Here is a 21,778-nt window from a genome sequence, read left to right as displayed (position 1 = left end):
CATATATCTGATTTTTTTTTTTTAAAGATTTATTTATTATGTATACAGCATGTATGACTGCAGACCAGAAGAGGGCACCATATCTCATTGTAGATGGTTGTGAGCCACCATGTGGTTGCTGGGAATTGAACTCAGGACCTCTGGAAGATCAGTCAGTGCTCTTAACCTCTGAGCCATCTCTCCAGCCCCATATCTGATTTCTTACTCAAGGATTTCTGATTTTTGTTCTATGGGTCCTCTTAAAGTCTCCAAGAAGCCAGTACAATTAATATCTCCATTTTTTTCAGTAAGAGTCTGGACTTTGCCAACACTCCCTCCTCTTATTTGAGTCAAAAATTGAACTCAGAGCCTTCTTTTGAATTGCTTTCATGGTGTTTTGTGACTTGGAAAGGCTAAAAAAGACATGTGAAATTTTTCTAAAAAAAATCTAAGGTTCTGGTTATTCTGCTGTTAATTGATTTGGGAGTCTAATAATTGACACGATATGCTCATTACATCATTTGCATCAGCTACTTAAGGAAGGCAAAGAGATTAATTAGGCATATTAGCCATTTTTTTTTCTTCAGTTTTTAGAGACAGGGTTTCTCTGTGTAGTTTTGGTGCCTGTCCTGGATCTCACTCTGTAGACCAGGCTGGCCTTGAACTCACAGAGATTTTCCTAGGTCTGCCTCCCGAGTGCTGAGATTAGATTAAAGGCGTGCATCACCACTGCCCGGTGTATATTAGCTATTTCTTAATGGCTCCCAATGAAAAAAGCAGGATCAATTCATCTGGAGGATAAAAAGCAAAGAATCTGAGGGAAGGGACTAGGGACATGGCCCAGTTGGTAGAGTACTTGCCTAGTGTGCATGAAATCTTGGGTTTGAACCCTAGTAACACATAAAATTGGTCCAGCAAAGGGCAATATAAAATGCTGCAACAAACAAAGCCAGGAGGGGACCACCCTTTTTCAGGGACCCTCCCTGTTGCAGGCTGCTGTTACTTCTCAGTAAGCCTTGCTTGCTCTTAAGAGAAAAAAAAAAAAAATGAGGGAAACAATCTAAATACCAGAATTTGGAACTAGGAAATGGCATCAGGTAAAAGACATCAGCAGCCAGACTGAGAGCCGGGGTCGAGGGTGGGACAGGGGACATGACCAAATGTTGGTATTCCAGCCTGCTCTTGGAAAGGTCCAGCCCCTTTGTGCGTTCTCCCTAAACTTCTCCAGGGCTGGGTGTTGATGGCTGTCCTGTTGTCAAATTCTATGTTAGCAGGTGCTCCACCAATTTTGCTCAATGTTGAGTAAAAGAACAAATCATGAATAGATGATATATGAGAGTGCACTGGGATTTGAGAGATGGCTTAGCAGTTAAGAATATGTACTGCTCTATTTTTATATTTTTTGTGTATATAGGGTCTCATTATGTAGTCCTGGCTGGCCTGGAACTCTCTGTATAGACTAGGTTGGTTTTGAACTCACAGAGATCTCCCTGTCTCTGCCTCCGAGTGCTGGGCTTAAAGGTGTGCTTCACCATACAGTGCTCAAGAAGGTGTAGAGCTCTTGCAGAGGACCTGAGTTTGGTTCCCAGCATCCACACCAGGTGGCTCCAAACTACCTGTTAACTCCATCTCCCGGAGATCTGATGTCTCCTTTTGGACACCATCCCCATAATTAAAAATAAAATAAGCAATTAGAAAAACCAGGCTATGTATTTATCACTGCTTTTGTAATTAAACATACATTACAAATAACAAAACAAGAATAACTTTTTTGTAGCCAGGCATGGTGGCACATGCCTGTAATCCCAGCTCCCCAGAGGCTGATGCTGGAGCGGTGTGAGTTGGAGTCTAGCTGTGCCTTTTAATTTAAGCACCTGGCAGAACCCTCTTCAATGAGGAGGAAATGGGCATTTGTGAGGGCTCCCAGAGCAATTTCAGTATGATATGTGTGCACATGGGCTATATCTGTTCTGATGAAGCAATTTTATTGAAGTAATCATCATTATTATTTTTCAGTGCTGGGGAATTGAACCCGGGGCCCCAAACATGGTAATTGAGTAAAATACTCTAACACTGAATTACTTTCTCAGTTCTACTAAATTATTATTATTATTTTTTTTTTATGGTAGGTTGGTGACCAGGCTTTGGGGCTGGCCAATTCATCCTGTTGGGTCAAAGATCATCTTTTCAGAAGTCTCCCTCCTCCTCCCTGCCTCCTCTGCAATGATAAGCCACTGACTGGCAGGGAGAGGAAGATTCATTTGATTGTCTTCTGGAAAGATCCTCCTTTGGTGAGGGCTTTGTGGGCGTGCTTGAGGATCAGAAGGTGGGAGGATGAGGGACATACTCATAGGGAGATATCTCCTCATAATTAAGTACTTTTAGTAATACTTTTCTTTTTCGGGGCGTGGGTGTGCTTAGAGTCTCACGTAGCTCAGGTTGGCCTGGAACTTGTTATGTAGCCGAAGGTGATCCTGAACAACTTCCAATTTTTGTTTCCTTAGTGCTGGGGTTACAGACAGGTCATCATGCTGCGTTGATGGGGTGCTGGGGAAGGAACTCAGTGCTTCGTGCATGTTACTTCATGCATTCTACCTACTGTGCCATTGCTAACACATTTTAATTACGTAAGTAATGTATACTTCTTGTAATAAAAAATGATGGCCTAAAACTTGATGCAGGGAAAGGTTTAAATACTTGCTTGAGGAGCATCTTGATCACTTTTTAAGACAGGCTTGCAGCTGGGGAGATAGCTCCGTTGTTAAAGTGCTTGCCTTGCCAACAGAACTCACCAGAAAAAAGCCAGATATGGTGCCACTGCTTGTAATACCAGCGTTGAGGAAGCCGACAGGCAGATCCCTGGGGCTCTCTAGCCAGCCAATGAGGGTTCCAATGAGAGACCCTGTCTCAAAATACACGGTAGCTGGAGGCTTAGGAGCAACACCCGAGGTTGTCCTCTGGACTCCGCGTGTGTGGACACTCACTCACACAAAGAAGTATATTGCGTTCACACAATGTGCCCGATACTTCAGCGATTCTTTCTGGAGTGTGTGGGTAACTAGCCTCTTTCTGCCAGAAGGAACCAGAGGATTACCAAGTACAGTTCATGTGGCAGGAAGCAGGGGTTGGTGGTCTTGGTTTTCACATTTGGAAAAAGGAAGAAGGTATTAGGACTGCATGACATTTCAGGTGAGGGCCGAAAAGGTGTCGATTTGGCTTCCTCTTCCTCTATTTTATTAGTCTCATTTCCCTCTCTAGGAGGGTGGCAGGCAGGTGGGCGCATGCGAGCGCCAAGGGCAAGTCTATGTGGGCGCGCAAGGGCACGCCCCACCTCCCGTCCTCCATTGGACGTCTTTTCACACCTGACTGCCGGTCCCCCGAGTGTATGGGAGAGCGAGTGTGGACCGAGGACGGAGATTCCCCTCTCCCATGATGCCCCGCGGCGGAGCCACCGCGCTCTCCACTAGCCGCAGTCCTAGCCGCAGCCCAAGAAGCTCAGGGAGGTCTCTTTCGTCCCCGCGCCTCACGTAGTTCTCGCCCTGTCCCCAAAGCCACACCCCTTTCGGCTACGCGAGCGAAACCTCGCCCTGACGCCGAGGCTCCCATGACTCCCGCACCTCTCTACCAAGCCCCGCCTTCTGGCTTTCGCCCCTCCCCTCTCCAGGTTTGGCACAGACCCCGCCCCCCAGAGGTCCCGCCCTTCTCCCCTAAGCTAGAAGCGCGCCGGCACCGCCCCTTGTAGGTGACCCTACGCCCTGTCATAAGCCCCGCCCCCACCATAGTTTGCAAGCAATGGCCACGCCCCTCGCCCCGTGCCCCGCCCTTCTTTCCAGGCTCCAAGGGCGCCGGCACCGCCCCTCGCTCCCAGCATGCCGTGCGGCAGCGGCGGCGCGGCGGGCGGAGCCGGGAGGCGGGGAAGCCGTGGCCGTGTGAGCGTGAGGAGCCGCCGCCACCGCCTCCTCGCTGTCCTCGTCCTCCTGGGCCCCAGCGTCGCGGGCCGCGCGCTGCCCTGGAAGAGACGTAGCCTAGCCTGCCTCCGCCTCCCTCTCGCCGCGCCGCTCCCGCCTCCTGCTCCTGCGTTGCGGGCTCCAGCGGAACCCGGAACGGCCGTCCGCCTCCCCCGCCCTCGGCCGCCCCCTCCGCGGCTTCCTCCTCAGCCCGGGGCCAGAGCGCAGTGTCGGCTGCGGCCGGTTCAGGCGGCGACTCGCGCTTCTTTGGGCGGCGGCGCTTGGCCATGTCGTGTCGGGGAAGGTAATGAGCCGCAGAGCCCCGGGGTCTCGGCTGAGCAGCGGCGGCGGCGGCACCAAGTACCCGCGGAGCTGGAATGACTGGCAACCCAGGTAGGTGACCGCGTCGAGCCTCGCCTGGAGCTGGCCGAGGCCTAGGCCCGTGGGACTGGGAGGCGCGGCCTAGGCCCGCCGCTCCTGGAGCCGGGCGCGGCTTCCTGGGTGTCCTCCCGGCCCCGGGCAGGAAGGCCGCGGCCAGCCCAGGCCTCTGTGCCCGGCTGCCTGCCTCAGCCCGAGGAGTGGATCGAGGACGGTGGAGGAGGACGTTCCGCTGCCATCTCGCTCCGCTTTGAGATTTGAGGTCCAGGAACTCTCCCTGTTACCCATTAACTTCCTCGGCTGCTTCTGATCCAGTCCCCATGCGAAAAGACCACCTTAACTCTGCTCCCTTCTGCACTCCCACGTGTTAATTGATGTATTTTAAAAGCCCCGAACTCCAACCGAGGCCTTCCTCTGACTTAGGCAGGACATTAGTCAGCCAAAAGATGAGATTGTGGGACTATGAGTCCCACAATCTGGCACTGGGGAATTTTAAGTTTTCCCCAACTGCAGGAACAGTTACTCTGATGAACATCAATTTACCTAGACACCTGGGAGTGAATTTTGGGCACGCAGGAGTAGAGAAAATTTTTGTTGCATGGAGGAGTTGGGATTTGGTTTAATTTGAAAATATTGGGAGCATTAACTCGAAAGTAAAGTTATTTCCAGTCAGGTCTTTCTGATTATGGATCGGTTGTACTCAACTTAGGTTCTGTTCTTTTCTGAGTAAATGCTTCAACTATTCAGTGACTACACAGTGCCTAGAATTTCCTAAATGCATAATCCTGTATTTCTGTGGTAGTTGATGCATTCTTTGGAGTACACTCCAGTGTAATTGTTCAGAAATTGGCTACGTGAGTGGAAAGCACACACGTTTTGGGGGTTGGTCTTGCTTTCTAGAACGGTTTGGACATGAAGGATTTTATGAGAGGTTAGGATGTAACATTTTAAGGGTTGGTAGAGAAATTAAAATGATCTTTGGTTAATAGGGGTACACTTAGTTTTGTCTAATGTGCATTCCTAAATATTGTGTCTATTGAGAACTGATATTTGTGACTAAATAATTTTAAAAATGAATGCCTGAGTCTAGAATCAAGATATGAAGCAGTTAAAAGTGTTTGTGAAGTCGTAGCTTTGACTTTCCCTGTATGAGGGTTTGTGCAGTGTGTTAAAACAAGCTAATTATTTACATTGACTTGCTTTGTTATTTCTACTTTTATTGAAATGTTTGAAATTTAATTTTAAGCAGCTAACATATTAGATGATAAATAAACTTTAATTTGGCTTTTGATAGAGCTCTCATTTAAAAATGGATTCTACAGCCAGGCGTGATAGTGCTTACTTTTAATCCCTGCAACTGGGAGGCAGAGGCAGGAGGATCTCCAGTTTTGAGGCCAGCCTGGTCTACAAGAGTTCCAGGCCAAGGCTGTTTCACAGAGAAACCCTGTCTAGAAAACACAAACAAAAAATGGATTCTACTTTTCTGCATCATGACCTGTATATTTAAGAGAACTTAATAATTCTTTAAAAGACTAAAATGCTCTTGTCAAATACAGCTTTTGGAAAATAATAGCTTATAGTTCTAAAGAAATAAATCCCAAAATTCCAGCACATGCTGGGTTCGCCTGACTTCCTAGCTTGACAGATACAAAGCAGAATGGTTTATACAGTTAAGGAATATATACATAGGTTGTTAGTAAATGTTGCCAGTGTTTCAGGTGCTTTTATTTTTTGACTAAGTGAGAGTGTATGGGGAAAGGATGAAAACTTCCTATGAGCTCTGATTGGGTAGGGGGTACTATGAGATGCACACTTGGCTCTATGAAGTAGCAATTACAAGGCTGGAAATACTTGCCTTCCACCCCCCCACCCCCGATTTTTCAAGACAGGGTTTCTCTGTGTAGCCCTGGCTGTCCTGGAACTTTCTCTGTAGACCAGGCTGGCCTTGAAGTTACAGAGGTCCGCTTGCCTCTGCCTCTTGAGTGCTGGGATTGAAGGTGTGCGTCACCATCCCCTGATGCTTTTCTTTTGTTATAGAGGAAACAGGAATATAGACATACTCCATAACATAGCTTGATTTATTAGTAAGGTGGCAAGAATTGATTTGCTAAATAGCCAGTGAAAAAATGGTTTAATTCATAGTAAAATTAGAGGTCATCTTCTTTCCTTTCCTTGGAAAGATGATGCTAGTGACACAGTGGAGGTTATCTTCTCATGTATTTCAAGTGCAGAAAGACTGTATAGTTTATTCAAATCTTTTTTTGTTAGTTTTTTTTTTTTGGTTTTTCGAGACAGGGTTTCTCTGTGTAGCGTTGTGCCTTTCCTGGATCTCGCTCTGTAGACCAGGCTGGCCTCGAACTCACAGAGATCCGCTTGCCTCTGCCTCCCGAGTGCTGGGATTAAAGGCATGCGACACCACTGCCCGGCATTTTGTTAGTTTTTAAATTTATTTGTGTGAGCATTTCTCTGCCACAGTGAGCAATGTGTGGATCAGTGAGTGGATATCAGGAGTCTGTTCTTTTTTTCTACCATGTGGAGTCTCTCATGGTCATCAGGGTTGGCAGCAAGTGCCTTTCTTTACTTGGGAAGCCATCTTGCTGGCCCTTGAATCTTAAAAAAATTTACTTATTTTATGTGTATATATGTGCCTGTAGTATATGTATGTGCACCAGGAGAGCCAGGAAAAGTCAGATTGAGGGAGTTAGACACTTTGGACTGAAGTTACAGGCAATTATGAGTCATTATGTGGGTGCTGGGAACCAAACTCTGGTGCTCTGCAAGATCAGCAAATGCCCATAGTTGCTGAAAGTTCTCTCTTCAGGCCCTCTGCCCCACCACCGCCCCCAAAGGTTTTCTGTAGCTGAGGATGTCCTTGAGCTCCTGATCCTGTTTCCACTTCCTAGGTGCTGGCATTATAAATATGTTCTCATCAGGCCTATTTTCATGCAAATAATTTTTATTAAAAGCAATTATTTGCCTTTTCTCTACCTTTTTTTTTTTCTCTGATTTTTCAGGAGGGCAGGTGAGGAGGATTCAGGCAGTTGAGAAAGCAATTCTTGGGTTGGGAATTCGAGAAGCAGCCCTGAGTTTGATCCCCAGCTGCATAACCAGGGTGTGGTAGCACATACCAATAATTCCTCAGTGATGTGGAGTTAGAAAGATCAGAAATTCAAGGTCATCTTCTGCTACATAGTGAGTTCCAGGCCAGTCTGAGCTACATATACCCTGCCTCAAAACAACAGAAAAAGTGTAATTCTTGTCAGCTTCTTTTAGTATTTGTTTGCCAGTTTGTCCTTTCAGTCATAGTAAAAGGAATCCCTCACACATATCCACAGGAAGTGTCTCTGGTGGCTGAATAATAGGCTATTTTGGTAAGGGAATAAAGCAAATTTACCAAGACCACTAGAAATAACTTTTAAGAGTTAAGTGTTTATAGAGCACTGGCCTTGTAGTCCTTCCATGGTCCCCACAAACCCTACTCCAAACAGAGTTTCTCTGTGTAGTTTTGTCTGTCCTGGAAGTTGCTCTGTAGACCAGGCTGACTTTGAACTCAGAGATCTGCTTGCCTCTGCCTCCTGAGTGCTGGGATTAAGGGCACTCTCCACCACTGCCTGGCTGTAGTTTTTTTTTTTGTTTGTTTGTTTTTTCTCTTTTTAAAATTCATTGTAGTCTCAACATTTCAGAATGGTTAGGCAAGAGCTCAGTGTGCGGTTGTGGTGCCACATACCTGTCTGTAATCTCAGTACTTGGGAGACTTGGGAGGCAGAGGCAGGAGGATTGTCAATTTTAGGCTGTATAGCTAGCTAGCTAGATTCTGTTTTGTAAAGAAAAAGAAATGAGAGGTGTTAGATTAGTCTTATTACTTACTTGCAAACTGTGACTATCTCATGCAAAAAGTTGGAAAGATTTTGGTTGGGATTTTTTTGGATATCTTTTTTTCCCCCACACAGAAAAACAGGAATGGTAGTGTTTTTTTTTGTTTGTTTGTTTTTTTGTTTGTTTGTTTTTAACCACTTTGTGCTGAAAAGAGACCTATTGTTGCCACTAGCCAAAGTCTATCATTTTCTGGATTTTACCTATTTGGGAAATACCTAGCTGTACCCAAAGAGAGAGATTAGAATGCTTCAAAAGTTTTTTGAGCGGAGTTTAGTGGTGCATGCTTTTAATCCCAACACTCCAGAGCAGAGGCAGATGGATATATGAGTTCATAGCCAGCCAGGACAACATTGTGTGACCATGTCTTAAACAAAGAAACATTTCTTTTTGGGGAGGGGATGGGTCAGTGGGTAAGAAGCACTTAACACCAGGTCTGTGACCTGAGTTTGAACTCCAGAAACTACATGGTGGAGAACCAATTCCTGTAGGTGACCTCCACATAAGCACGGAGGCACCCATGTGCGCGCGCGTGCGCGCGCGCACACACACACACACACACAGAGTAAAAAAAAGTTAAATTTTTTTGACATAGGGTCTCATATAGCCCAGACTGACCAGAGACCCAACCTTAAACTTCTTATTTTCACCACTTGAGGGCTGGGAGGTTACAGGCATGTGCCACATGTTCAACCAGAATTCTGTGTTTTAAAGTTAAATATGTAGTTTATTATTGTACATTTTAATATTCTAAATTGACAAGGACATGAGTTAAACATAGATTATAATTTGACATTGGAGTTAAACATAGATTAACTTGTTTTTTTTTTTTTTTAAAGAGTGGGCTAGAGAGATGGCTCAGTGGTTAAGAATGCTTCCAGTATTTTCTTAGGGTCTAAGTAAGATTAGTTTCCAGCACTCACTTTGTTTTGTTTTTTTCTTTTTTGGTTTTTGAAGACAGGGTTTCTCTGTGTAGTCCTGTCTATCCTAGAAGTTGACCTGTAGACAGGCTGGCTTGGAACTCACAAGAGATTTACTTGCCTCTGCTTCCTGAGTCCAGCACTCACTTTTGGTTGCTTACAATTGTCTGTAAATCTGGCTCCACAGGATCTGAACGCGCGTGTACACACACACACACACACACTAAAAATACAGAGTAAATATTGGAAAAAGAAGAATGCATCCAATAGATCTTATTCCTATATTTGGGAGTCTTAGTTTATTTAACAGCTGAGTATTGTTATTTAACACGTATGTGTTGTTGTATATTAGGTGTCTTGTTAGTGCCTAAGTTTTACCTGTCCAGACTTTTTTTTTTTGAGAATAGGTCTTACTCTGTAGCTTAAGCTGATCTCAAACTTCAGGTCCTCCTCCCTCAACCTTGAGTGGTTGGAGTTACTGGTATGTGTCATAGGGCCTTTCTATTTTTAGGCTTCTAAATGGATGACACAGTATTAGGACTAGTTACCATTTTTAGTAGGCAGATCAAAGTTCTCAGGAGTACAAAACTCCATGTGAAAGATCAAAAGATAGAAGTGTTATGAAATTGAAGTTTTAGATATTTATATCTGACAATGAAAAGTTGGGTTTTAAGATGGTCTGTGGTGGCTCACACCTTTAATCCCAGCACTTGGGAGGCAGAGACAGGCAGATCTCTGTGAGTTTGAGGCTAGCCTGGTCTACAGAGCTAGTTCCAGGACAGCCAGGGCTATACAAGGAACTCTAAAAAAGCAAAACAAACAGAAGTTGCGTTTTCACTTTGGAGACAGGGTCTCACTATTATATTCCAGACCCTCCCAAGACAGCTTTCTTTATGTAGCCCTGGTTGTCCTGGAACTCACTCTGTAGACCAGGTTGGCCTACACTCAGAGATCCACCTGCCTCTGCCTCTCGAGTGCTGGGATTAAAGGTATGCTTCACCACTGCCGCCGTCTGGCTGCCCAGGCTGGTTTTACTCCTTGCTCAGTCAACTTTTGGAATGCTAGGATTACAGTACAGGTGGGCAAGGTCTCTGCATAGCTCTGGCTGGCCTGGAAATCCCTTTGTAGAATATGTTAGCCCGGAATTTTGCCTGTTTCTGCCTCCCAAGTGCTGGGATTAAAGGCATGTGCCAACTGGACAGTGGTGGCGCACGCCTTTAATCCCAGCACTTGGGAGGCAGAGGCAGGAGGATCTCTGAGTTCGAGACCAGCCTGGGTGTAGCTGGAGAGTTTTTTGTCTGGGTCCCGCCAAACCCACTTATAAAATAAACATACAGATGCTTATATTATTTAAACTGTTTGGCCTAAGCCGGGCGGTGGTGGCGCACGCCTTTAATCCCAGCACTCGGGAGGCAGAGGCAGGCGGATCTTTGTGAGTTCGAGGCCAGCCTGGGCTACCAAGTGAGTTCCAGGAAAGGCGCAAAGCTACACAGAGAAACCCTGTCTCGAAAAACCAAAAAAAAAAAAAAAAAATAAACTGTTTGGCCTAATGGCTCAGGCTTCTTGTTAACTGTTCTTATATCTTAAGTTAATCCATTTCTATAAATCTATACCTTGCCACGTGGCTTGTGGCTTGTGGCTTACCGGCATCTTCACATGGTGCTTGTCATGGTGGTGGCTGGCAGTGTCTCTCTCTCTCTGCCTTCCTGTTCCCTCAATTTTCCTCTGTTAGTCCCACCTATACTTTCTGCCTGGCTACTGGCCAATCAGTGTTTTATTTATTACCCAGTCAGAGCAACACATTTGCCATACAGAACATCCCACAGCACCTGGGCTACAGAGTGAGTTCCAGGAAAGAAATCCCGTCTCAACCAAAACAAAACAAAACAAAATAAAACAAAAACCAAAACAAACAAACAAACAAACAAAAAACCAACAAAAAACAAAACAACAACAACAACAACAAAAACTGGCATGTGCCACCTCAACTGACTGACATTGGTTTTTTGAGACCAGAGTTGTTTTCCCACTTTTTGTGAGTTTGTACTAAGTCTGGTGTCCATAGATACACAATATACTGAAAAACATCATGAAATTGAACAGAGCCACTTATCTCATTGCTTTGAATGGGACTTTAAGTAGAATTTAATGAGTATGTATAAATTTTTGTCTCTTCTGTATATTGCCCACTGGGCTCAACTTTTTGTTTTGTTTATATTGCCCACTGGGCCTAAGTGATCCTTCTGCCTCAGCCTCCAAGTTATCAGGAAACACAGCTGTAGGCCACCATACCCCACTGATTGCCATTTTTACCAGTGCTGTATTACAGATTTCTAAATGCATTGGATACAGTTTTCAACTAATTGTATATGAGTGCTTTTTCAATGGAATTTAATCTTTTCATTATCAAATAAAACCTTCTTTATAAAAAACACTTGACAATTATAACTCTAGTCATCAGGCTTATTGGTGGCAGGTGCCTTAACCATTAAGCATCTTGTTGGTCCTTCGTTTCTTTTTTAAAATTGGAGCATGACTGAACATTAGTATTTAGCACCCCTACCCCACCCCCCACACAGGGTTTCTCTGTGTAGCCTTGGTTTGTCCTGGAACACCCCTAGACCAGGCTGGCCTTGAACTCTGGATACCCACCTGCCTTTGCCTACCAAGTGCTGGGATTAAAGGCATGCACCACTACTGCATGGCTTAGTATTTAAATTTTTATTTTTATTTTTTTAAATTTTCATTTAAAAATGTGGGCCTTGCACTTGCTAGGCAAGCGCTCTACCACTGAGCTAAATCCCCAACCCCTCCGATCTCTATTTTAAATCTTAAGAGATAATAAAATAGTTTTAACTATGTGAAAATGTTCTCACCAGTCATATTGATACTTTTTGTGGATTATTTTTGACTTGCAAGTGAGAAATCAGAAAGGCTTTAAAATGGCAGAGCATACTGTACCGTTAAAGCCTTATCTACATGGGTTTGACTAAGTAATGAAAAACGGCAAAGCATATGGATCCTGTGTTATAGTGTTGGTGTATCTATTTCTATATTTGATAAGTGGAGTTTCAGATTTGGGGACTTGTATACAGAGGAGGAAAGGCTAAAAAGTTGAGTCGAACATTCTGGTCTCTGGTGACACTGCATGCACATCAGTGGTGTGGTGAAATTGGTCTGCACAATTTTCATGGTAAGCTTGGAGAAAATCTGAATCAGACAGAAAGACCACTGTAAAATGGCAAGCTCTCCTTGAGAAATTCTCTCAGTTTAGTTAGAAGCAGGATGCCTGTGAGGAGTAAGATAAGTAAATGGTGAAGCTAAAGAGCTGGACTGGAACTGTACTTTGGACGTAGTTCAAGTGTAATTGGAATAGTTTGAGATTTACCAACAGTAGAGTGTCTTCATTTAGCTTCTGTTGTTTCTTGAAGGGTGTGTATCTGTAAGCACAGTTGGGAAGATCTAGACAAGAGGTGGCTGAGGACCTAAGTCATGTATTCCGTATTCTGTTTATAGTGCATGATTGAAGTTCATTCAAAACTGTTCCAAACTTGGGCTAGCAGAAGCCCTTTATTTGTTGTCTAGTGTTGGTTAAGAGTGATCACTTAGGTGAATGAGTTTTTCTCCTTGTCCATACTTAAGTCACCTTAGTAAACATGACATGTCACACTTACAAAGCAGATATGACCACAATACCTTTTAAGGAACATTGGATTCACTAGGGTTTCCTGCCTTCCCTATCCTAATTACCAAAAACAGATCTGTGGAGTTCCTGTCATTGAACTGTCCTTGATGGAGTCACACAAGCTGTTTCAGGTCTTTTCATACTGTCATTATTTTGATTACCTGAAATTGACTTCATTTTTCTCAGAGCTTGTTGTATTTTTGGAACTACAAAATAAATAGGCTTTCTCTTATATAAAGAACTAAAAGCAGAGTTTGTAGAACATTTGTAGTTTAATTCCGATACACAATAGCCCAGCTTACTATATTTTGTTTTCTGTTTTGTCTTTAGAGTGTAACCAACTTGTTTATTCAAAACTGTTTGGTTTTAGAAAGTTAGTTCTGCTCCCTCTTCTGTTTGTTTATTGAGTGAACTCCATCACATATGTATGGTTTCCCCTCCTCCCCCTCCCCAGAAAGGTTTTCTTTGTGTAACAAACAGTCCTGGCTGTCCTGGAACTTGCTTTGTAGACCAGGCTGGGCTTGAACTCAGAGATCCACCTGCCTCTGCCTCCTGAGGGCTGGGATTATAGGTGTGTGCCATCATGCCCAAAGTTTGTTTGTTTGTTCGTTCATTCATACATTCATTCATTTGGTTTTTTTGAGACAGGGTTTCTCTGTGTAACGGCACTAGCTGTCCTGGAACTCACTCTTAGACCAGACTGACCTCGAACTCACAGAGATCTGTCTACCTCTGCCACCTGAGGGATTAAGGTGTGCACCGCCACTGCCTGGCCTGTGGTTCATTCTTGAGTTAGTTAATCGCTGTTTATTTATTTATTTTGATGAATGTGTATACCTCTGTAACCACCATTCTCAACAAGAGACAGATTTTTCAGTTGAATTACCAACCTCCCCACCACCAGCTGCATATCATTTGTGGAAGTCAAAAGACCGTCTTGCAGGTTGTCAGGTGTGGCATTAAGTACCTTTACCAAATGAGCCATCTTTCTGGCCCTACTTTGAAATCTTTTGCAGAGAAGATATCTTTATATGTTGTGTCAGGATTTATTATCAGTTTAGTCTTTATTAGATTTTTGGACCTTACCGACTTCAATGTATTTTTGTTAACGATTGCTATAAACATACATTGCTTAGTAGGAGTATCTAAAGTATTGAAAAGTGTCAGATGGTAGACACATTTTCTGGTGTCTGAGTGCTGGAACGCATAGGAGGTCCTTATCTGGCTAGGCTTATTCTAGGAGCTACAGATTCCTGGCCCCCTATCCACACTCTTGCTTTTCTTCCTTTGACTCCCAACCCAGATCCTTCTGCCTTTGTGTATGTCCTTTTTTCAAAGTTTGTAAAAGTGAAAGTGAACAGTCAACACATGCTTATTACATCAATTACCCATTTTGTAACCCTTTCTAGTGTTTAGGTTGAAGAGAACAAATCCAGTCATTTTCTCTCCTTTGCCTGTGTGATGTGTATCTGTGCTTGTCTTATTTTCCCTGAGGCACCTCCTCATCCCAGCACCTTGTTACCATACGCTGTTTGCAATTGTTCTTGCTGTAGAGTAGTAGCTGCAGCTGCTGTGAAGTTTTTTCTTCCCAGAGTGTTCAGCCTGGCTGTTCTCAAACTGTTAAGAGGGACCCAGACTTTTAAACACCATGTCCTGGGTTTTCTTCATAGTACTTACTTAACTGTTACCCCAAATCTTCATGTTTGTATTCTTCAATTAAGCATAGTGTGAGTAGACCTTCTGTAAGTAATGTTTTAAATCTGTGTTCCATTCCACCTTGCTAGTGCATTAAAAATAGCATGTAGTCTCTCCTTCTCTCTTTAAAAGCAATTTTACTTTATTTTGGGATAGGGTCTCACTATGTAGCCCTGGCTGTCTTGAACTCAAAGAGATCCTCTACCTCTGCCTCCCTAGTTCTGGGATTAAAGACTGGGATTAAAGATGTTTGACACCATACCCGGCTTTATTCTATTTGAATGCCAATATAGTTGTCCCTTGCTATCTGTACAGGGGCTTGCCTCCAAGGTCCACTCAGATATCCAGATTCTCAGATGCTGACATACCTTCTTTAAAATAGCACAGTATTTGTTCATGGACACTTTAGAGCAGGTGTTCTCACCTGTGGATTGAGACTCCTCTGAAGCATCTCTGGATGCCTATTCACCTATTGCTATGTCAGTGTGCATTGATCAGGGAATGATGGGGAAAAAATCCTACTGTACACTGCTAGAACTTATGCAGTGTTTTTCAGGTATACTTTGGTTAGGTCATAGTTGGTAGAGGTGGGACTTGGAGTCTGAATGTTTGTTTTTACATAGTTTCTGAGTTTATAAACCCGTTACCTTAGGGAACATTTGGAGGGGGCTTGTTCTCTTACAGCAGGCCAGTTAGCCTGAGGCAGCAGATTATACAGCTAATCAAGCAGCTTCAAGGGATCGTTGTTCTAATGGTCTTTGGTAGCCAGGTCTTAAATAGAAGGAAGGATATGGTAATTAAGATTCATAGATCTTATTAATCTTGAAAAACAACCTTGCTTATATTTTGAAATTCTTTTACACATTGTCCTCTTACTTCACGTCTGCTGTATCTATAAAGTACTGGATTGAAGTTGCTGATACCCCTTTAAAATGCCTGGGGGAATTTTAGTTCTGCATGTGATTGGAGCAATGAAACCCTGATTTTCCAGAGCCAACAGTTTGTTAAACAGTGCATTGCTGCATTCATTGTAGTGTCTGTATTGAAAGAAATTGAAAGGGAAATTGTATTCTAGTTAGAAACAATTTCTTGGAAGCTAGTATTTTATTATGTTGTTTTTTATCATATAGCTAGGACTTTTCCTTTTTTCTGACTAGAACACTGGTATCACAGAATTAATATCAATATTTAGTTGAAAAGAAAGCATCCTAGAATTTGTTGTAAAAAGATCAGTTGCGTTTCTTGCCTGTCTTGACTGTTCTAGGGTACCTGAGGAAAAAAGAGAACTGAGTAGGTTCTCAGTGTCATCAAGCCTGTGGAACTTGAGACAGAGTGCTTATTCAGAAGCTGGGTTTAAAAGAACCCACAGATTGTATTCTATTAAAAATGATTATGTCATTGTTTGGAATATTAGCAGCATTCTAATGTTCAGTATTGTGTTCCATTTTGAAAATACTGAAGTTATAAATGAACTTATGGGTAATAATTAAGGGTATGTGTAGTAATCATCTCACTGGCTGTAAAACCAAATTTTCTTTTAAAAAACTTTTTTTCATTTGTGTGTGTGCACTCAGGTGCACATATTGCAAACATGGGTGGAAGTCAGAGATCAATTTTGTAGAATTTGTTCTTCCATTTTTTACAAGGGTGTCAGGATCAAATTTATGTCATCAGGTTTACATGGCAAGTGCCTTTACCTGTTGAGACATTTGCCAGCCCTAAAAACAAGTTTTCTAAAAGAAGTATGGTATTTAAGTGGCTTGTCTTATATAGTTATTATAATGCATATAGTTATTATAATGCACATTGCAATATTTCATTGTAAGTTATTGAGGACACAAAAATTACACTATAACTACCATTCTTGTTTTTTTTTGAAATGTAGGGTGTGTGTGTGTGTGTGTGTGTGTGTGTGTGTGTGTGTCTGTCTGTCTGTCTGTCTGTCTGTCTGTCTGAGGATTGACAGGGCCAAGGATGACATTGACAGGATGCAGGGCCAAGGGCTTAGTGTTCCACCGTTGAGCTACATCCCAGTCCCTTGTGTGTTTCTTTGAGACAAGGTCTCACTATTTAGCCCTGATTGGTTGGGAACTTGTTAGGTAGACCACAATGGCCTTGATACACCAGCCTTTGCCTTCCCCAAGCTGCTGCTCCTCCTCTTTTTTTTTTTTAAAGAGACCATGTTTCACTGTGTAGTACTGGCTGGCCTGGAACTCAGTTTGTAGACCAGGCTGGCCTCAAACTCATCTGCCTCTTCCTCTGAGGTGCTGGGATTGAAAGTGTGCACCACCATCTATCAGTGTCAGCTTTATTTTTAACAGACACAGTTGTGCATGTGTGTAGGATACAAAGTGATGTTTAGGTAAATGTACATAATACATATAATGCTGATTGATTAAATCAAGCCAATTTTCTTAACTTTCTTTGGAGAGGAGGAGAACTATTTGAAATGTACTTTGTTTTCATTGTTCTATTATTTTTTGATGTAGGGTTCTCACTATGTAGCTTTGGCTGGCTTCAAATCTGAAATCTTTCAGCCTCAGCTTCCTATGTGATGGTATTGCAGGTTTGCATCCACATACCTGCTTTTGAAATGCACTCTTTGGAGTATTTTGAAGTACAAAGCACATTGCTTCTGACAATAGTCATTCTGTTATGGCAGGTATCTGGAAACATTTTTCCATTTGAGATTTTGTAGTCTTTGATCAGCAGCTTCCCTTTTTTCACCATTTTTCTGGTCCATTTAAAAGTCCACTGCAGTTGACATAGGCCTGTCATTTCAAGTACAGTGGAGGCTGAGATAGGATGATGGAAGGATCAAGACCTGAATGGGCAACTTAGTAAGACTCTGTCTCAGAATAAGAGTAAAAGGATGGAGATAATGGTGGCATATTGGCTTATTTATGTGATTCCTCAGGTTTGATCCACAGGCAGCAGAGAAGGTCCACTTGGCTGTATTAGCATTGGTGTTAGAAATAGAATCATGATGTTTTAGAACCTGTCTCATGTGCTATTTATTTTTAAAACCTGTGCATGTTCTCTATTGATTCTTCATACATATTTCTCTATTAGGAAAGACTGGTGTAATGAACTAGCAGCAGAGTAAGAATGGGAAGACAGGAACTTTTTTAGTTGGTGTGTAGTCTGAAGATCAGATACAGGTTAAAGATAACATTTGTGAAATTTCTCCAACAAAAGTGCCACATAAATGCCATGTGAGTTGCTATTTCTTAATCAAATTATTCTGTTTATTTATTTTGCAGTGCTGGGGATGGAACTGAAGGTCTTTCTTGTTCATGCTAGGCAGGTCCTCCACCATTGAGCTACCCTCATCCTAGCCCCAAATTTGGAATTTTAAAGAACATCCCATTGTTATCTTTTCCTCTAAATGTTTTAGAAGAGTGTTACACACACACAAACTCTCTCGCACATGGGTGCATATACACACACATACATGCACATGCTCAGGAGCATGCATACAAATTTTTCTTTATGTATAAAATAATTTTGGTAAATTTGCATTATCTTTTAAAGGATGTATGACATCAAGTCTTAAATTTCTTCTAAGTATGGCATGTGCCATTCATAGTATTGCTTACATAATTATAAAATATGGTGGGGTTGGATTGGTTGCACTGTAGTGTATTGGTTCTCCTATGTTCCCTAGTCTGTGTCCTTGAAGCTAGAAGCCAGTGGATCTGCTAACTTTCCCCTTCATGTCTTACCATTCCAGACAGGGTTTCTCTGTAGTTTTGATACCTGTCCTGTATCTTGCTCTATAGACCAGGCTGGCCTTGAACTCACAGAGACCTGCTTGGCTCTGCCTCCCGAGTGGCGTGTGCCACCACTGCTTGGCACCATTCACTCTTGAAGAACTTGAAAACAAGTGCTGGCCATGGTGGCAGATGCTTTTAGTCTAAATATTCAGGACACAGAGGAGGTCAGATCTCTATGATTTCAAGGCTATCCTGTTCTACATAGGGAGTTCAGGCCAACCAAGGGCTACAAAGTGAGACCTTGTCCCAGAAACAACAGTAAACAAAACAAAGAACTGGCCACTAGTTGAAAATATAAGCCAGGGAAAATAATGTAATTTTTGTAACTTTGAATACATTGGAGAGCAGGGACATGGATTAAATTGATACTGGGTAAGGTTTATAGGTAGTGTTGTGTCCTTTGCTTAACTTTGATCATACAGATAGAAACTAATTCTTTTGAGAACATTGTTGAATCTTTACTACACTAAGTTTTAGTAAGGAAGTAGGAGGAGCCAGAGTCCTGGGAAAGTTGTATTCTAAGGTGGTACAGCTCTACGTCCTTTGTGCCTTCTTTGTTGTCATCTTCCTTTTCCTCTGTTTGGTTTTTTGAGACAGGGTTTCTCTGTAGCCTTGGTTGTCCTAGAACTTGCTCTGTTGTAGACCAGACTGGCTTCAAACTCACAGAGATCCCTCTGCCTCTGCCTCCTGAGTGCCTTGATTAAAGGTGTGTGCCACCACTGACAGGCTTCTTGAGTCATCTAAATAAAGCAAGATTGATTGAGGTAGCCTATCAATGTAAGGATGTGTGTGCACCATTAGGCAGATTTTGCTAGGATTTTCAGTTGTATAAATTTATTTAAATTAGCAAATGATGCTTCTAAGGAGTGTCATCTAGAAATACTGTTTTTTTCTCTTGTAAAGAGAATTATAAAAGTTACTTATTTTAAAGTATATGATTAAATGTGTTCAGTATAAAATATAAGAAAAATTGTAGACTTTGTGTGTTTGAAATAACTTGCTAGGTGGTTTTAATTTGTTTTCTAGCTTCCTTAAGTTTAAGCTAAATGTTATGTCAGTATTTCTGGCGCCTGCTGAGTACAGCTGAGGCCCCATCCCCGCCTCTTCTGCTGCTTCCTGTGTTTTAGTATGTTCTGTGCAAACTCTCTTCAGTAAATGAATATTCTGTGGTAGAATAGTGTGATTATTTTATCTTCCCTTTACAGTTGATTTATGACATTATGCCTTCTGAGATTTATGAGTTTTTTTTAATTAAAAAAGAGTTTTAAAAGTGTTTGTTTTGTTTGTGTGTGCACTACAGCAAGTATTTGAGGATCAGTGGGAGCTGTGGCTTTTCCTTTACCGAGTGTTTCCTGAGAGGGGCATTGAACTTAGTTAATCAGGGTTTTTTTTTCCCTTCCTTTTTTTTGGGGGGGGGGAGCTGAGGATCTGTTTTTGTTTTGTTGTTTGTTTGTTTGTTATTTTTTTTAGAAATTATTTTATGTGTATGGGTATTTTGCTTGCATGTGTGTCTGTATACCACATTCATGCAGTGCCCTCAGAAGCCAGAAGGCGGCATTGGGTTCCTTGGAACTGAAGTTACAAATGGTATGAGCTATTATGGGGGGGGGGTACTGGAAATTGAAGCTTGGTTCTCTGGAAGAACAGCCAGTGCTCTTAACTGCTGAGCTATCTTACTAGCCCCTGTTACTTGTTTTTTAAACAGTGGTTGGAAACCTGTTTGCTACCCTAGAATGTTTAAGGAGATGTGCCCTGTGGGTGTTACTAGAGATGTTGAATCCGTCTGTTTAAAAATTCACTTACTGTCATTGTATGATTTTTATTGGCAAAATTAGAAAGAAAATCAAAGTGTATTTTTATGCATAAACTGAAAACTGCCTCTAGATGTTTCTGGCAGTCTTCCTCTATAGAGAACCACGGCTGTGGATTCTAGACTTACTGCCTTTTCTTGTTTGTCTTAACATTTAAACATGTTACAAATTAAGCTATATCAGGTAGTTGCTTAGAAGGATAGGTGCCCTTGACTTGGGCTCTCCCATGGTCATACTGCTTTGAGTTCTTAATAAAAAGAGTTCTTGCCTGGTGTTGGTGGCACACGCCTTTAATCCCAGCACTTGGGAGGCAAAGGCAGATGGATCTCTGTGAGTTCATGGCCAGCCTCATCTACAGAGTGAGTTCCAGGACAGGCTTCAAAGCTTCACAAACACTGTCTTAATAAACCAAAAAAAAAAGTTCTCTTGGGGTTGGAGAGATGGCTCAGAGGTTAAGAGCACTGGCTGATCTTCCAGAGGTCCTAAATTCAATTCTCAGCAACCACATGGTGGCTCACAGCCATCTATAATGAGATCTGGTGCCCTCTTCTGGCGTGCAGGCATGCATACAGGTAGAACACTGTATACATAGTAACACTCCTTCTATTTTAGGATTATTTATTTTATGTGTATAGTGTTTTGCTTGTATGTTTGTGTGCACCATGTGCATGCCTGGTGCCGGAGGAGAGCAGAAGAAAGTGTCAGATTCCCTGGTACTAGAGTTATGGGTAGTTTTGAGCTGCTCTGTGGGTTCTGGGAATCAAATTTGGGTCCTCTGGAAGAACAGCCAGTGCTCTTAACAGACAAGCCATCTCACTAGCCCAAGAGTGTTCTGTCTCTCTCTCTCTCTCTGTGTCTCTCTGTCTCTCTGTCTCTCTCTGTCTCTCTCTCTCTCTCTCTCTCTCTCTCTCTCTCTCTCTCTCTCTCTCTCTTTAAAGTGCACATATCCAGTTCTGCAGCTGCGCTGTCCTGAACATGCTCTATCTTATCCTAAAGTGACATGTCCAAATAACACATTTATCTGTCTTAATGTGCAAATGATTTTTCAGCACCACATTTTTTTTTTTTGGTTCAGTCTCACTTGTAAAAAATTAACATCTTTTATATAGTATTTATTTTTTCGGTTTAAGACAGAAACTCACTGTGTAATTCAGGCTGTCCTTAAACTTGCCGTTTAACCCAACCAGTTTGGTGCTGCTTTAGCACTGTTTTTTTTTTTTTTTTTTTTTTTTTTTTTCCCAGAGCTGAGGACCGAACCCAGGACCTTGCGCTTGCTAGGCAAGTGCTCTACCACTGAGCTAAATCCCCAACCCTGCTTTAGCACTGTTTAAACTTGTAATTTTGCATTATCTTTCAGTGGTTTGTTAATGAAAATTTAGTGAGAATTTTCAGTTATCAAAATAGGCAATAGACTATTACAAACTTACTATGTAATTATAATAATAATAATAATAATAATAATAATAATAATAATAATTTATTTTAAATAAGGTGCCCTGTGGACTACTCAGAAATTTCTCAGACATTGACAATGGCAAGAATTGTTGATGTCACTGACAGCTGTCTGTTCCTGGTCCAAGTTTCACTGGGTGCCTTGGCCAGATGGAGCTTTTAGTTCCAGTTCTTCCTATGGACTACTTCCCAGGCCAGCAACTTGGTTCGTTGAAATGTAGTGACATTAAGACAGTGCCATAGCACTGGTTTTTTTTTTTTT

The 21,778-nt window shown here is 42.4% G+C and overlaps 1 protein-coding gene across 5 annotated transcripts in view; it reads left to right on the top strand.

The window, feature by feature from the left end:
• Positions 1-3,845: 3,845 nt before the first annotated feature.
• Smg1 (SMG1 nonsense mediated mRNA decay associated PI3K related kinase) overlaps positions 3,846-21,778 on the top strand; it is a 104,431-nt gene continuing 86,498 nt past the window's right edge. For 2 of the 5 annotated variants that reach the window (XM_042282374.2, XM_042282371.2), the window contains exon 1: positions 3,901-4,319. Coding sequence is in view for 1 of the 5 variants with exons in the window: in XM_006985683.4 (XP_006985745.1) it covers positions 4,234-4,319 (86 nt within the window). In the remaining 4 variants the exon portion in view is untranslated. Of the gene's footprint in view, positions 4,320-21,778 lie in introns of all 5 variants that reach the window. The other 3 variants (XM_006985683.4, XM_042282361.2, XM_076550783.1) reach the window with 3 other exon arrangements.

This window comes from Peromyscus maniculatus, chromosome 1, assembly GCF_049852395.1.
Source record: "Peromyscus maniculatus bairdii isolate BWxNUB_F1_BW_parent chromosome 1, HU_Pman_BW_mat_3.1, whole genome shotgun sequence".
In the NCBI taxonomy this organism is placed as follows: domain Eukaryota; kingdom Metazoa; phylum Chordata; class Mammalia; order Rodentia; family Cricetidae; genus Peromyscus; species Peromyscus maniculatus.
Note: the sequence above shows the minus strand (reverse complement) of the source record. Positions and strands in the feature narration are given on the sequence as shown.